The sequence below is a fragment of the Haliaeetus albicilla genome, chromosome 11 (genome assembly GCF_947461875.1).
Source record: "Haliaeetus albicilla chromosome 11, bHalAlb1.1, whole genome shotgun sequence".
In the NCBI taxonomy this organism is placed as follows: domain Eukaryota; kingdom Metazoa; phylum Chordata; class Aves; order Accipitriformes; family Accipitridae; genus Haliaeetus; species Haliaeetus albicilla.
Window position 1 is genome coordinate 23,254,329 of NC_091493.1, and position 16,021 is coordinate 23,270,349.

General features: G+C 41.3%; 2 protein-coding genes across 2 annotated transcripts; one reads left to right on the plus strand and one right to left on the minus strand.

Moving 5' to 3' along the window:
- The first annotated feature begins 438 nt into the window (after positions 1–438).
- On the plus strand, positions 439–7,881 carry RBP4 (retinol binding protein 4). The gene is made up of 6 exons (XM_009929015.2): positions 439–605; positions 775–907; positions 1,555–1,691; positions 1,847–1,953; positions 3,645–3,857; positions 7,673–7,881. The coding sequence occupies exons 2-6, from the start codon at positions 782–784 to the stop codon at positions 7,684–7,686; spliced, it is 597 nt and encodes a 198-aa protein (XP_009927317.1). The 5' UTR covers positions 439–605; positions 775–781; the 3' UTR covers positions 7,687–7,881.
- Positions 7,882–8,219: 338 nt separating this feature from the next.
- Positions 8,220–14,668, minus strand: FFAR4 (free fatty acid receptor 4). Its single transcript, XM_069796637.1, has 3 exons — positions 14,120–14,668; positions 13,148–13,276; positions 8,220–9,332 (listed from the first exon to the last, which is right to left on the minus strand). The coding sequence occupies exons 1-3, from the start codon at positions 14,651–14,653 to the stop codon at positions 8,925–8,927; spliced, it is 1,071 nt and encodes a 356-aa protein (XP_069652738.1). The 5' UTR covers positions 14,654–14,668; the 3' UTR covers positions 8,220–8,924.
- Between the last annotated feature and the right edge of the window lie 1,353 nt (positions 14,669–16,021).

The window sequence follows — 16,021 nt, forward strand, 5'->3', positions numbered from 1 at the left end:
ACAAGTCATGAGGACCTGAAGAGGTTCTGGCAGTACCAGGCTTTCAGAAACTTGAGCAGAAACTTGCAAGTATGATGTTTGCCACTGTTTATCAGGAGAAGAGAGGAAAAGGATTTGGGGGGGAGGTGGAGGAAACAAGTCTGCACCTTGTAACTGGGTTGAGCACATTGGGTAATAAGGACTTTGGACTGCAGTGTGTAAAATCACAGAGGAGGTGAAGGCAGCTCATCCTCCCCCGTGCAAAGATGGGGTGCCTCTCTTTTTCCTTTGTTCTCCGCACACATGTGCACACCCCTTCCCCCAGGTGTAAGCTCTGCCTTTGGGTTAGCAAAACCAAAAAGAGGCAATTCATCCTAGCGCCTGCTTGGCTGCAGGTCAGGGTCAAAGACCACGTGAGCCCATGGGTGTTATGCAAGAGGCTGTTATGAAGGGGCCCCAGCCTGCAGCTTGCATCAACCCACCTCCCTACTCCCCCTCCAATGCTGGCTTTGTACCTCAGGGGGTTGCGAAAGCCCCAGGACTACATAAAGCATTCCCTGTCTGGGCACCCTGCCACTGCCATCAACATTTGGGCTCTCAAGAGGCCACAGGGACCGGCACTGCCTGTAAGGGACCCTCCTGTGGTGGGCTGGGGATGACCAGGTGCCTCGCCTGTGCATGCATCAGGGAAAGCCGCAGGATGCCCTGGGGACCTGTCAGGGCAGCCTTCCTCCCTTCCTCGCTTGTGTGACAGATCCTGTTTCTGATGCTATTCTCTGTTTGCTGTTGCTGCAGGGACGGGATGGCCCACACGGAGAGAGCTCTGCCCTGGCTGCTGCTGGCGCTGGCCTTGCTGGGCAGCAGCACAGCAGAGCGGGACTGCCGAGTAAGCAGCTTCAAAGTCATGGAGAACTTCGACAAGACCAGGGTAAATCTTCTTTCTCTCCCGGATCTGTGGTGTCTTGCCTAGCTCCTCTTGCCAGGCTACAAAATCTGGCATTCAGTAACACCAGTGTGTTCACATTTTCACTTGAAATCACAGACTGCAATACTGAGAAACAGCAGAAGTGTGTGATGTTGCCCACACCTCCACAGATGCTGGTTCCTGATGCATCTGACGAAGGAATACTGCAGAAACTGAGGTTTAGCAGACTGGTCTCAAACTGTATGGTCTAAACAAAAGGAGTGTAGTGATTTGGTTGTTTCTATGAAAGTTAATACTCTGGTGTTTTCAGACATCATTGCAAGGAAAGAACATTTATATATAGGTCTGTCAAGATCTGCCAGTTGTTATCCTCTTCCCACCAAATTTTGTATTCTAAATACTGGAGAACTGCAGATACAAATAAGATACCAAAAAATGTCAATTCTTTCACAAACCCTTGCTGCACTAGGACATACTGGTGGGTTTATGCTGTTGGAACAGCTAGATTTTGTTTCTTAGGTACAACTTTGAGGCATGGTGTCAAAGATCTGCTTGTCCTCCCCTCTGTCACCTCCCCTAATTTGTAATGTCTCTTTGTAATGTTTTCCATACTTCTAGTTCTAACTGCAGCCTTTGTTATTTCCTTGCAGTACAGTGGCACCTGGTATGCCATGGCAAAAAAAGATCCTGAGGGGCTGTTTCTGCAGGACAACGTGGTAGCCCAGTTCACCGTAGATGAGAATGGACAAATGAGTGCCACTGCAAAGGGCAGAGTCAGACTCTTCAAGTAAGCTGTTTGCAGTCTTCCTCTTGTTCCATTTCACTAAGCTTCTGCTGCACTTATTGGTGCTCTAATCCTACCTGCTATCCCTGCACTAGTCAGTCACACGGAATCTGTGCTGTTAGGTTTGAATGTGATGGTTTTTTTCCCTCTGGCTACAGTAACTGGGATGTCTGTGCTGACATGATTGGCTCTTTCACTGACACAGAGGATCCTGCCAAGTTCAAGATGAAGTACTGGGGTGTTGCCTCTTTTCTGCAGAAAGGAAGTGAGTACTTACCTATAGAAGATGCAGAAGTACTTGGGAGCCTAGTTATGTTGTGTGACCATGCTGGGGAAGGAAAAAGTAGTGTTGGATTTCTGAAACACACTTAAAATACGTAATAACTATCATACAGCAAAGCCTTAATGTGAACAAGGTGATCACAATTTTTTATATGGGACAACTGGTTGGCTTTCTTGAAACAAGTGAAGACCAGGCCTTCGTATATCTTTGTATTTCTTTTGTTTGTTACCCAACGATATAATTGAAGGTCACTGTTTGGAAAGAAATGAAAGGCAGATGAAGTATTTTAAGTCTTGTTTTAGTTCAGAACTCAGTTACCAGATGCTTCTGTTCTCTCTGAAAAGCCTAACATCAGACTTGGCCGAGCAGGAAAGAGGATTTTGCAACTGTTAGTTTGCTTGGTCTTATGTCTGAAAATGTAGAGATTTATCTGTTTTAAGAAACAAATATGATCCAGTATATATATATATATATTCATATTTTTCTGTCATCTGCCACACCCTACACAAAATTAGTTTACTGAGCCAAGTAGAGATTCAGACACTTGTAGCTCAAGACATTTCCATGGATTGTTTCCAAGAGAAGCAGGTGGAATTTGGAAGTGATTGGAGCTCCACTGTCTCCAAAGATACAGTTACAAAGAATGCTTTGGATGCCAATTGCTCTTTAATCGTTGCCAAATCTCCTCACAGCATGCTGTTGAATCATGTTTTCAGGGATACTTCAGATTGCTGGCTGACCCCAGATTCTACCTTTCTAAAAACTAGTCACCACCCACAGGAGAGATGGGGAAGAGAACATACAGTGTTGCCTTCACCAGCGCACACATAGTGCAAGGAAGGATCTTTTGCTCTAGGAGAGGAAGCTGCAGAGATGACGCTTTTTCCTGCAAACACCTAGGTTCACTTCTGTTAGCACAGGGTGTCAGTGTGACCAGGTATTTATCAGATTACCTAGCTAAATAGTTAAGAATTCTCTGAAATTTTAACTGCATTTTGAGAAGAGGGTTTATGCTAGAGTTTGTAGCAAATACACTTCTAACACATGTGGAAACTTCATGATAATCTTTTTCCTTAAAAATACAGTTTAAGTAACATCCCTGGTAGGAAAATAGTTATGGTCTTGAGTAATCTGGAGCATGACTAGAACGACCAAGAGCACATTTGGCTTCTCTGGTTTTTTAACTATTTTCTGTCTGACTGTTCCCCTTTTTTGGTGAAAATAAGAAAACTTCCTTTGTACTTCATGGTAGCTACTGTAATACATGGTTCTTTTTTGTGTTTGTTGCCACATTTTATAATGATGTTCAGGCATGGATTTACAAGGCATTTATTAGCACTTCTTTATGTTGCTTTTGTTCTGTGCCCATGTTAGAGGAGAAGCAGTGGTGCCAACCATTTCCTCTTCTCTCCATCACTGTCCTGGATAAATATGCTTATTTAAAAAAAAAAAAAAACCAACCCCAAAAAAAAACAAAACCAAAAACAAAACTCCCCCCAAAACATGGAATTAAATACTAAACACAGGAATAAACTAAGAGCTAATCTGTTATCATTTATACCAATCTTCATTGTATTATTTTCTTCACAGAGTTATGGCAGCAATCTCTTTAGATTTACTAGATTTTACTTGTGTCTCTAACACCTTTGCTTCTTTGCTATGCTTTCTTCCAGATGATGATCACTGGGTAGTGGACACAGATTATGATACGTATGCTCTTCATTACTCCTGCCGCCAACTAAATGAAGATGGCACTTGTGCTGATAGCTATTCCTTTGTGTTCTCCCGAGACCCCAAGGGATTGCCTCCAGAGGCACAGAAAATTGTCAGACAAAGGCAGATAGACCTCTGCTTGGACAGAAAATACAGAGTTATTGTTCATAATGGTAAGAACATTTTTTTCTGAAGAATTTTATTCCAGGGTTTAATGACTAAAGCACTAGGAGTCTCTTGCTCATTAAATAGCAAATGCATGAAGTCTTTTACTTAGTGGCTGTCATACTGTCTTTTGAAAACTGGAGCTTGTAGTAAGTTATTTCCAACTTTTATTTCCCTTATCTGAAGGAGACCTAAGGTGTATAGCTTTTTATGCAGCATATCACATCAGCTGAAACAATAATTAGAGGAAGTTGTAAAACAATTAAATCAATGTAGTATGAGTAAACATAGTAAGAAGAAACTTCATAGTTGCTGTAGAAAGAAATTGTGTCTCTTTAATCAGAACTCTTTGCCTTTCTCAACAAAATAGTTGTTGAAGGGAATATAATGTATTTTCAAAAACTTCTTTGAATAATTCTTCATAAAAGGCTTTTAAGGAATATCAGAAGTCTTAGAAAGGATACCTTATAGCAGACCCTTTCTCACAGGTCCTCATGCCAACTGTTTCACAAAGGGTTGTGGGACACACCCCTCATACTGGAAGTATGACCCTATATTGAGTCATACAGTCAGGCTGAGCTTGCAGCACAGGGAAGGATAAAAATTAGCTCACTTGTGCTCAAATACATTAGAAAAAAACAAATGGTAATTTCTGCTACTTTAATCAATGATCTAGAAGAAAATGTAATATACTTACTAATAAAGATTACACCCAGAGTTGGGAATAGTAAAGAATGAAGAAGACAGATTAGAATATTTAGGACAAATAAAACAGTGATGTACCTGTCCCTGTCCCCAACCTTGCATTCTGGAAAACACAATATCTACAGAAGATGTGACTGGTGAATCAGCTTAATGTGAACTCCCAATGTAATGCTGTGACCAAAAGAGTTAATGTGATTCTTGGATGCATAAACCAAGGATGCAAAAGATTAATTTACAGACTCATATGAGACTGTTGTGCTTGGCATAGGTCTGCTTGCTATGTCATTTGATGATAATCATAACTGGAAGGGGTACCAAGGATGAATTAGAAGTTTCAAAGAAGAGCAGAGAAAAAAATTGAGAGTTTGTAAAATGTGTCCTCTGGTGAGTGCTTCAAAGACCTCAGTCTTTTCTCATCAGAAAGAGGTTAAAGGCTGACCTGAGCAAAGTCTGTGCTTGCCCACACAAGCAATTGGAATTGGATAATAAGGGACTTGCAAACATAAGAATAATAAATTAAAATGGATGGAACTTTAAACTGGACACATTCAGAGCAGAAATAAATAGCCATTTGTTTAACTCCAAAGGTCATTAACCTTTGGAACAGTTTACCAAGAGCTGTTCTATGTTCTTCATCACTGAAATCTGTAAATCAAGATTAAAGGCTTTTCTAAATGACATGTTAGAATAAACTGGGATTGACTGAAGGAACTTTTGTGTATTATAAAGAAAGTCAGAACAGATGAGCACAGTCAGCTCTTGTGGCTCTATTACTTGTTCATCTGATCTATAAACAGAGAGTAATATATTGCCATGTTGTAAAGTAGGTATGCTGATAACAGGGTGCCTGAAAGATCTGCTAAGGTAGGTGGTGTTTAGAATACTGATTAGTGACCTGGAAAAAGTGCCTGACAACAGTGAAAATAGAAATTTTGTCTTGAAGGAGAATTTGGAGACAACATAAAAGACAGTTGAGATTTAAGGCAGTCAAGACTAAAAGACATCATAAATGCAAATGAAATTGGCTTTTGTGAATGATGTGTATGATTGCATAAAGGGTAGGATAGAAAAGAAACTGTCATTATATATATTGATGATACTTTGTTTTGAATGCTGCATTCACTGCTCTTCAAACGAAATGCAGCAAGAATAAAAATTTCTGAAGATAAGGAAAAAAAGACATTATTAGGGATGTTTTTGTATTAAATCTAAGATAAAGTGTAGATATACAGCTGTTGTGCTGTGACTTTGAGAGGTGTGTGCTATGGTGGTTCCTTGCATTTCTGTCAAACCCAGAGAAAGTACTATCCCACTGTAAAATCAGAATATTGGGCTAGTCCAAGTACTGGTCTGATTCAGCATGGTGGAATCTGTGTTTCTATTATTTCTACACCATATGAGGCTTGCAAGGCAATAAATGTATTGTCAATCTTTGCAAGAAAGTATAAACCAAAAAGAAAAATTGAATATATTCATTTATTCATAATTTGTTATATAACTTTTTCAAATATCTCAGAACTTCTATATAATAGAATGCTTGTGTTTTTTCCACAGAGTATAGAACCAATAATGTAATTTTAAAATAAAAGCTCAGAATGTCTTTTGAAAGTTAAATATTCTTTGACTTCCTAACCTTAATTTAAAAGTTGATCATGCTGCCTCTAGTCTGTTACAGAAATATCAAATCTACCAAGTTGCACCAAGTGCTGTATTCTTTGTCTGCTATCCTAATTTATATTCAGATGTTAGGCACTGAGTGCAGTGTCTGATAAGACTGTGTGAGTTCCATACTGTTTGTAAATGAAAAATAGTAGCCCGAGTCCTTAATACTATCAGCTTTTTATTGAGGATTATGCCAGAGTTTATCTTTATGAGCCCAGCACCAAAGCATAAATGAAACTTAAAGCCAGCAATTTGCATTTTCCACTTACTGTGATCAGGACCTGTAATTACCATAGTGTTAGTTGATTCTGAATTCTCCAGTATCACTAAGCCAAAGTTCCTGCAAAGCAAGTACATTTGGGAATGAGAGAATGATTGTGAGCTAAACTGAAAAAAAAATCTATTGAAAGCTTTATATCAGAAACTCTTACAAAATTCACTTAATTCCTTATGTGGGGATTGGAAGCCTTGCTACTTTAGTTTTAATTCTGCTATTAAGAGCTACAGAATTAGTAGCAAAAAAAAGCCAACTTCGGTTATCTGTACTGACCTGCATTCCATTGTTATTGTGGTAAAATTCTGACTGACGTCAATAGATGCTGCAAGAACAGGCTTGTATCTGTTTCTAATTGTGCATACTCTGCCTATGTCTTGAAGCTAATTTTTTTTTTCCCAAAGATTTTTCATTAACTTTTTAAATTAATACTGTACTCAAGTTAAGTTCCCTCCAAACACTAATAGATGTACAAAACTTATCTTGATGAAAAAAAAAAAATTCTAAAATATCTGGTTCTTTAAGGCAAAAGAGAAGCCTAGGAAATTACGAGGGTTTTGGTTGTAACTTACATTGCATTTCTGATGGTAGCTCCTTTCCAAATATGGATGAAGCTATGATACACTTAGTCTCTTGCTTTAAGTTATGCAATGTGAGTGTGGATATCACAGTGGGACTACTTGTAAATACAATATGATGTCATGTTAGTAGAGCTGAGAGCTGAATCTGCTGTTAGTATTTGCTAGAAGCAAAAATTGTGAATTAAAGAGTGGTATGTTCCTTCAGCTAATTTACTATTGCCCTTAGAAGTTTTGGAGGTCAGGAGATCCTTATTTTGTTGAAAGACACTCTTAAATTAATAATCTTTAAAAGGCAAGTAATTTGAAGCTTGTTAAATAAATAACTCTTTTATCATTGATCTATCCAGTACCTTGTTTGCTGAAGTATTAAAATGCTCAGGACAGGTAGATGAATTCCTGTTTTGTTCCAAGTTGAAAATTCTTTGGAATTATAAACTGCAGAGCAAGGTATTGGCATGATCATTACAAGTAACAGACTGCTGGGCTCAAGAGCATTTTAAAGAAATTAGAGATGTATGCATTTAAAATTTGGTGAAAGTTTGTATATTTTAATTTTGTCTAGTGTGGTTGAAAAATAATTTTTTTTGTGTGTGTGTTTCAGGATTTTGCTCTTAAGGAGATCCAAAACTATGGAAAGAAACCATGTAACAGCACCATGGATGTAAAGTTAACACATTGATTGGGTGTTCTCTTGAAAACCTTTTAAATGGCTTCATTTAGATTTTGAATATATTTATCTGAGCTGTATAGCTCACCTTGTTAATAAACCAATGAAACACTTCAATAAACTTGGATTACAGGGGATGCAAATTGTTTGTATGCAAATCTGTACATATGTAGACATTGGGTTTATTAGTAAACCATTATCTTAATTGCACTGTTTTGAGTTGGTGACAGATGGCAATAACTTAGAATTTAATCTTTCTTTTTTTTAGTGGTTTCAATTTCTGACTAAAAGAGTTTTAATTAAAAAAAAAAAAGAATATATGTATTTTAATTTCCTTTCAAACACAACATCATCTTTTTTGTAGGAAATATTGGAAATTGTTCCCAATAACATTTTAGAAAGGAGGAAGGAACTTCAGTGATCCTATGTATCACTGATTAACTTTATTACATGACTACTGAAGACATAAAAAATACACATCTTTTTAAAAGAACTATTTCACACAGGACAAGTAAACGTTTATTTATTTCTTCTTTATTTATAAATTAACAGGCATCATGTCCATATTTTTAATCTGAGATGGAACCAAACTGGTCATTCACTTGGTGATAATACATGTTTATCATCTTGTTTCCTGCACAAAATTGGTTAGTCTCCTCAAACCTATGTTCAGGCAGTCAGTTATCTAAGTGTATAATCAAATGCCTTATTTAAATGGGATTAAAAAAAAGAGCAGATACTTTCTGAGGATGTACACTTTCACTAGAAAGTTGATCTCTTAGTCAGTAGAAAATAAAGACTAAAAATCTATCAGGTGCCCTCTTGATATAGATTCACTGTAACTTCATTAAATTTAATGACATTTATGCCAACTGAAAATGTACCCTCATAGAAATTAATTCATCTGGTAAGTACTTATTTCAGCTATTTTACATTCACCAAGTTCACTGCCATATTCCTATTTATTTCAGTGTAAGTGGAGAATTCAATCCATTGGATTAAATTGTCCAAATCTTACTGAGGCAAAGCAGTGAAGTCAAGAGAATTTTACCTGCAGGAATTAAAAATACAGGTTTAACGTTTTTTTTCCTTCTCTGGCATATATACTATAACATAGTGACCTGTTCAACCTGGGATAGTGTAGATATTAACATCCAAAGTGTGGCACAGCTCAGACTTTAAATAATTATCTGGTAATGAAAGACAAATTTGGTTGTTCATGGTTACTTCTTCTTGCAGTGGTTTCTGTACCAGCCCCATGCCTTACAGGGTTCCCTGTACAACAGAGAAGAATTTCCTGACATTTACGTCTGAAATGGGCAACATTATACAAAATTGGATTGACAGCAGAGTTGGCAAAAGTGAATAATACTATCCAGAAGAAAACTGATGGCAAAATATTTAAATCTTGTTTGTAGTTCTGGACTAAAATTAAAAGAATAATTATTATAATTGGGCTCCACATGATGAAGAAAGAGATCATCAACACAAAGAGGGCTCGGAATAGTTTGTAGTCTTGCTGGGAAACACGAATCTGATGATTTTCTGAGTAGGCTAAACCAGCATTTAAACTCCTTCTTGATGCTTTTGTAATCTGCAGTAAAAGAGAAGAAAGTAACTTTCACTGAAAACTAGAAGAATTATTAATGCATTTTTACAAGTGTAAAAGTAAATCTTGGCACATGATGTTTCTGTTTTGAAAAGTGACTACAAGAAAGGCATTGAAGAATTCCATTTTTACTTTTTGTCAATGGTTCCATTTCAAACGTTCTCACTTTACTAACAATTTTTTTCCTCTCAGCGGTGAACTCACCTCAATATTAGTCAAGCTGGTTGTTCTCCTCATGGCTCTCTACCAGCCATAAATACTTTTCAGCATAAAACAGAGCCTTAATTACTCATGAAATCCCATTAACTTCAAATTATGACCTCATTTGTTCTGTCTAAATAAACCCATTGATTTTTTTCACAAATGCAAACTGGAACATAGTTAACAATCCTGTTGATGTGCAAGAAGGAATACAAACCAATTCTCTTACAGCCATGCTGATATTACAAGGTAGGTATTAGAAGGAGCATAAATTTATTACAGTAACTAAATCATGTTATGTTTTAAAAGTGAATGGGATTTTACGTAAAGTTTTGTGTAAACTTCTAGTTTTTCAGTCAGTAGTCAGAATTGCTTTCTATGGACTAACCTGAAATCTTACAGATCCTTTTGTCACTATGAAAATCTGTGTCTTGTAAAAGTACTGTCTGATGTAATAAACCAGACTATGGGTAGTTTGGGAATCTAGTATTCATGGGTGTGAATCATCTGTCATTAGGTAGAATATTGAATCCCAATGGCTTGCAGAAAACTCTAAATCTCATGCTCTACATCCCTGTCTTCATTGAAGTTGGCATAGCACAAATAAGTCTGTTACTTTCACATATCTGATGCAAATAAAATAAAATTGAAAGATTTAGAAAACAAACATTTATGCTAAATAATTGAGATGCCATTTTACCTCCTGCATGGGTAAAGAACAGGTATTTTCAAAAGTCTGGATCAATTTGCTGTCTAAGTAGGAAAGTCAAAAGGTGTAAGACTCTTCCTGCCACTTTTATGTGTGACATTTCCCTTCAGCAATAACCAAAGGAAGGATAACAGTAATACTACTAATACTTAATAGCTTCCTGGTTCAGCTTAGGATGAAAATGGTTGTATATATGTTGAGTAATTTGTCATTCTTTCTGCAGTTTTCTGGATTTGTCACAGAGATAGATGGCCTAGAATAAATATTCATTAAGAACTTAGACATCTACAAAAGATTTCAACAGAATGTAGGCGTATAAATCAAAACTCATGATCCAAACATGGGCTTCTCAGCAGCTGCTGAGCCTGAGAAGAGGACGGTCTCAGTAGCTGCTTCCCTGATTTAAAAAGGGCAGAGAATTCTGATGTTTTGGGCATGTAAAACTATTCCAGCCTGATGATCTTTTGCTGTACCCATTTGGAATCCAGAAACTAGGCTAACTCCTCCAAACAGTCCAATCCAAGAGTTGTTCTTAGAGAGCACCTAACCTGCCTTAGTAAGAATGAAGGTTTCAGAAAATAAAAAAGGACTAATATCCACTTCTAATGTAAAAGTAGGAAAACCAAGTTCTGTACCCTCCTCAGCCTCCGCTGTTCAAAACAGCTACAGAATGTCCTCATCAGATACCTTTGTACCTGTCCCATAGAAGTACCCTCCATTTTTCCTGCTGGAGCCGCACAGCTTAGAACTAAGAATGCAAGAATAACCAGAACTGCAGTAAATAAGACGCAACTGCATCTTAAGGAAATGCTCAACTGAAATGGGGTGGCAGTGATACATTTTGGATCCTGTTTTGGTCTGCCTAGTACAAGGAATCTAGATACCTATCGTGGGCATCTGGACCACACGCTGAGAACCAGGAACTTAGAAGTCATGCATACACGAGTAGGTAACTTTCAGAACATGAACGTCTTTACTAGTTCCAGCCTCTTACCTAAGTCTTGCCTGAGAGGGGGAACAGTGCAAAAACAAGTAACTTAATTACAAATCATGGTTTCTAATCTGTCATTTTTGCCAGGCTTCTGGGAAGTGTTACATAAAAATAATACTGAGTTTCAGATTAAATTGTGAAGTGTACATTTGTAGAGTATATTTTTTAACAAATTTGAGGTTTTATATCTGTAGTGAATCATCATCATCATAGATGCTATGTTATTTGAATACATGAATGCTTTGAACTGCTTCCAGCAACACTGAGCATTGTACTCTGTATGCACTGGCATCATGGAGCATTCTCACGAAGTGAGAGTGAATCTGCTCTTGGGAATGGCTCAGGGATTAAAACATTCTCCAGCTGAGTTCCGGTTGCTTCCTGGAGAGCTGTGTGAGAGAGAAGATTCAATTATAACAGACAGGATCCTGCCATGGGCCTCATTCCTTTTTCAGTTCAGGAGAAATGGTAACGCATCTTAGAATCCATGTTATCAAGTTGGAAAAGAAACATGAGCATGGCAGCATGGGGCTGTTTTATAATCCAGGATTCCAAACACTTTTTTGGGCTTATAGCTCCCTATGTGCCATTTTGTTCTCTAAATTCACCTGTTGTAATCTGGAGTCAGCAAGGACAAGAGGAATGCCATTCCTGTCCTGGTCTCTGACCAAGGACTGTGGCATTCCTTGGCCTGCAGTTTTTTGCAGTTCCTTCCAAGGGCTCAGACTCCCCACCGAGTTACTGTACGTTCTTTGGCTACAGCAAATATGAGGTTGCAAATGGCAAGTGCCTTACTTCACTAGAAGTTTACCTAATGCATTTACCTCAAGGTTATAATGAGCTTATAGAGTGTACAGAAACTAAGAGCTGACAATTTTGACTATGATATTAAGCCTGATCAATAGGTAAGTATATGTAAAGCCCAGATTCTAGGTCCTAGGTTCGTTGAAACATCTATGTGCAGCTCTGGTACTTGCACCCACAGCATGTGGGTGCTCAGCATTTCATCAGTTAATTCCATGCTCAATAATCTGTGTATTTTGAGATTCCTTTCCAAAACCTGTCATCTTCCTTACATATAGTACGAGAAATTTAATTACCTAATACAGGAATCAAGAATCTTTTGGGTGCAGTTGCTAAAAACTAGGCCTTGCAGTACCTAGTTTGAAGATTTCTAGCGCTTTCTCACTGTTTTTGAAAGAGAAAGAGGTGAGAAATAAGATGTTTTAAGAGGAATTTAGGTAACTAATATCATGCTTGCTAGAATATAGACTAAAACTCTGCCTGGTCTCCTGGCCTATATTTCAGCAGTTAAACAACATCCACTCAGAAAAAAAGTGGGAGCAGAGTGTTTAATTTACAGTTTTTGTTTCCAAAGTTTGAAATTGTGGAGGAGTAAGTGTAATCTAACGAGATCTGTATACTAAAAATGCATGCAGAAAATCAGTAGATCTAAAAGGGGATGGATTTTTTCTAGTCCTGCCTGTCTTTGCTTTCTTACAAATCCCTTGTGACTCTGGAGTTTAGGCTCAAGGAAAGCAACACCTAGTTTTTAGTTACTTCAAATACTTGACTCTTTTAGCATTTAGGAGATTGACAGTCTTTAAATATGAACAGCATGTAAATGGAGAATTGTATTAAATACTACATGTAAATGAAGACAAACTTTGTGTTGGGCTTCTGGTAATGTGCTGTTCAAGCATGTTCTTAGTTGAAACATATAGGCTGTTATGTACAGGTTGAAGAGCCTCATTTTATATCACATACTTACCATTTACTGAGCAAATTATGTCTATACCTTTTAGATGTATTTGTATTCAGTGACAATATGTTGATACCTAGTGAGTTACTGTTTACTTTATTTTTTGTTCTACAACAAAATTTAAAGGAAAAACATACCTGTAAGATTTTGGAATAACTGATGACGATGACTAATCCTGGTATTAGAAAGAAAACAGTGGCAAAGGTCACATCCCAAACTATTTCTCCTGCAATGCTGGGCCAAAGCAAAGTGCAAATCTGAATCTCCTGTTTACAAATAAAGAAGAAAATTAACATTGTACCGTTATTTTTACTACAAAGTTGTCCTTATGTCCCTCTATGCCTACGGAGAAAATGGCTGCAGACTAAACCGAGCCTGTGAAACTTTCTACTCAAACAGAGCAGATGTTCAATTAATGTATTACTGCATGGTTTTAAAAGCCCATACAATTACAAATCGATGTGTTGCCCACAATCTAAACATTGCCATAAATTTCACATCAAATGCTAACGACAACTTTAAAATTGAAACTTACAGACCTTAAACTTAATCATGTATTTGAGTGCCGTGTTGGGTGTACTTTTGTACTCATTTCAAAATACTAGGCAGAAAAATCAGTGCACGGCCATTCCGTACAGAGGCTGCCGCATGCGCTGGGCAGCTGTCCCAGGACGCTGATCCCTCGGTAAGGTGGAAGCGTGCTGAAGAGGGGATTTCCGAGCCGCACTGGGGAACGCAAAAAAATCCCAGCGGACGCCCATTTCATCCCTAAAGGGAGGGCCCGCCGGCGGAGCGGGACGCGAGGGGACGGCGGCGCTGCCGACGGCGGCAGCGGGCGCGGGTCTCCCGGGCTGCCCTGCCGGGGGGAGCTCCCGCCGCTCCTCCGGGCACAACCTCGGCACCTGCCCGCAACGCGGAGCGCTGCCCGCTCCCCAGCAGCAGTCTCCCCTCGCTGACGGAGGCGGACGAGCCTTGCCCGCCTCCTGCCGCCTCCCGGCGCCCGCTCTCCCCCGGCGCCCACCGCCCCGGCCCGGCCCCGGCCGCCCAGCGCCCTACGCCTGCGGGAGCGGCCGCCCTGCGGGCCGGCCCTCCCCGGCGCTCGCCCTCACCTCGCCGGCGGCGGCGGGCAGCCGCACCACGGTGAAGAAGCAGCAGAGCGGGAGGGTGGCGAGGGCGGCGAAGCCCCAGATGAGGAGGAGGGCGGCAGCCAGCGCCTTGCGGCGGCGGAAGGCGGCGCGGCGCAGCCGGGCGATGCTGACGACGCGCTCCAGGCTGACGGCCGAGAGGGAGAGGATGACGACGGTGCCGCTGAGGCTCACCACGTAGAAGAGCATGTGGCAGACGACGTCGCCCAACACCCAGGACTCGGTCCAACGCACGGCGGCGATGAAGGGGATGGCGGTGATGAAGAGCAGGTCGGCGCAGAAGAGGTTGAGGACGAGGCAGTTGGCGGCGCACAGCCGGTGCCGCCGCCGCACCAGCAGGCAGATGCCCCAGACGTTTCCCGCCAAGGCCAGCAGGAAGATGGAGGCCAGGGCGGACGACTCGCCAATGCGCAGGGCCGTCACGTTGCGGCCCCTGAAGTCTGAGAAGAAGGGGAAGTAGGTCCTGTTCCCCCCCGGTGCGCCCCCGGACCCCGGCATGGGGGTGGCCGGTGGGCATGAGAGACCCACCGCGGGCAGCGGTGCCAGCCCTAGGGGAAGGGCTGCGCTCCCAACCACCACGGCGGCACCCGGGGTGCCCTCCCGGCACGGAGCAGGGGGCTGGCCGCCATCCCCCTCCCTCCTCTTCCTCCTGCCCCTGCCGCCAAGGGCTCGGCCGTGCCAGCCGGGCGGTTTATGGCCCTCGCGCTGGAGTGGAACAAGGAAGTGGGAGGGTAAACACGGTGCGGCTCGCACAAAGGCGAGGCCGCTGCGTGTGGGGAGGCAACGAGGGGCCGGGGGCGAGCGGGGCTGCCTGACGCCTGCCCAGGGAGGGTGTGGGTCAGCGCACTGGCACCTCCGTGCTGGGGGACCCAGGCCTGGCCACCTCCTCCAGCGCCGGGCCTGGTCTGCTCTGCTCTGCTCTACAGGCAGGCCCTCGGGGCGCCGGTGACCCGGGGAGGCCGCACAGGCTGCTGCCCTCCGCCAGGGGTGTGGGCCTGGCTTAAAACAGAGGGATGGCTGTCAGACCGCTCCGAGAGCTCTTCTCTGGAGCCCGGGATAACCAGCGCTGCTCTAAGGTAAAAAAGAGGAATTTACCTATCGCCTCGTGTCTTGGTAGTGGCGTTTGGAAACAGCGGTCCTGTGTGTTGCTTGTGCTAACTGTGGTCCGGTGTGGAGGGGAAGTGTCACTGTCTTGATTTCTGGGATCTGTTTAAGTTGATCCAGAGTCTTACCTGCCTGTATTATGAGTTCTTGCTGAAGAAGCCTGGTGAATTAAGGCATACCTAGAAAATACCCTCTGTTCCCTGGACTTCAATTCCTGAAAGCAGTTGCTCAAATTGTAAATGAAAGTAGGGCTTTCCGCTTACACACTTCATTGCAGATTATTTAGAAATGGACTGGGAGTGAAGTGCATAAATCATTACAGATGAGCAGATAATGCCTCATAAAAGAAGATAAAATGTTTTCATAAAGTATGTAAACAGCTGTATGACTTTGGATGGCTCTGGATGAATTTGTTTGACTGAGTGACAGTGTAGGTACTTCAGGGCGCAGTTCCAGGCTTGGCTGTATGGAGCTACACCTTTTGATTAGGTGAGAGTTACTCCAAACCGATGTGCCAATGGGACCAGGTGACCGGGCGGTGCTTCTGTGGTACCCTGGATGTGACCCTGCTATCAACTGCTTACACAATGGCATTAGTGGGGATTCCAGATTAGTGGGGATTCCAGAAACTCGGTCCTTCTAAGGGACGATCTCCTAATGAGGAATGACAACAGTGAGATCTTTCCTGGACTGCTTCCCACATCTTTGCCAGTGCAGAATTTACCTTGATTTTAATTAGCACGTTTACTCTTGAGCTGTAAG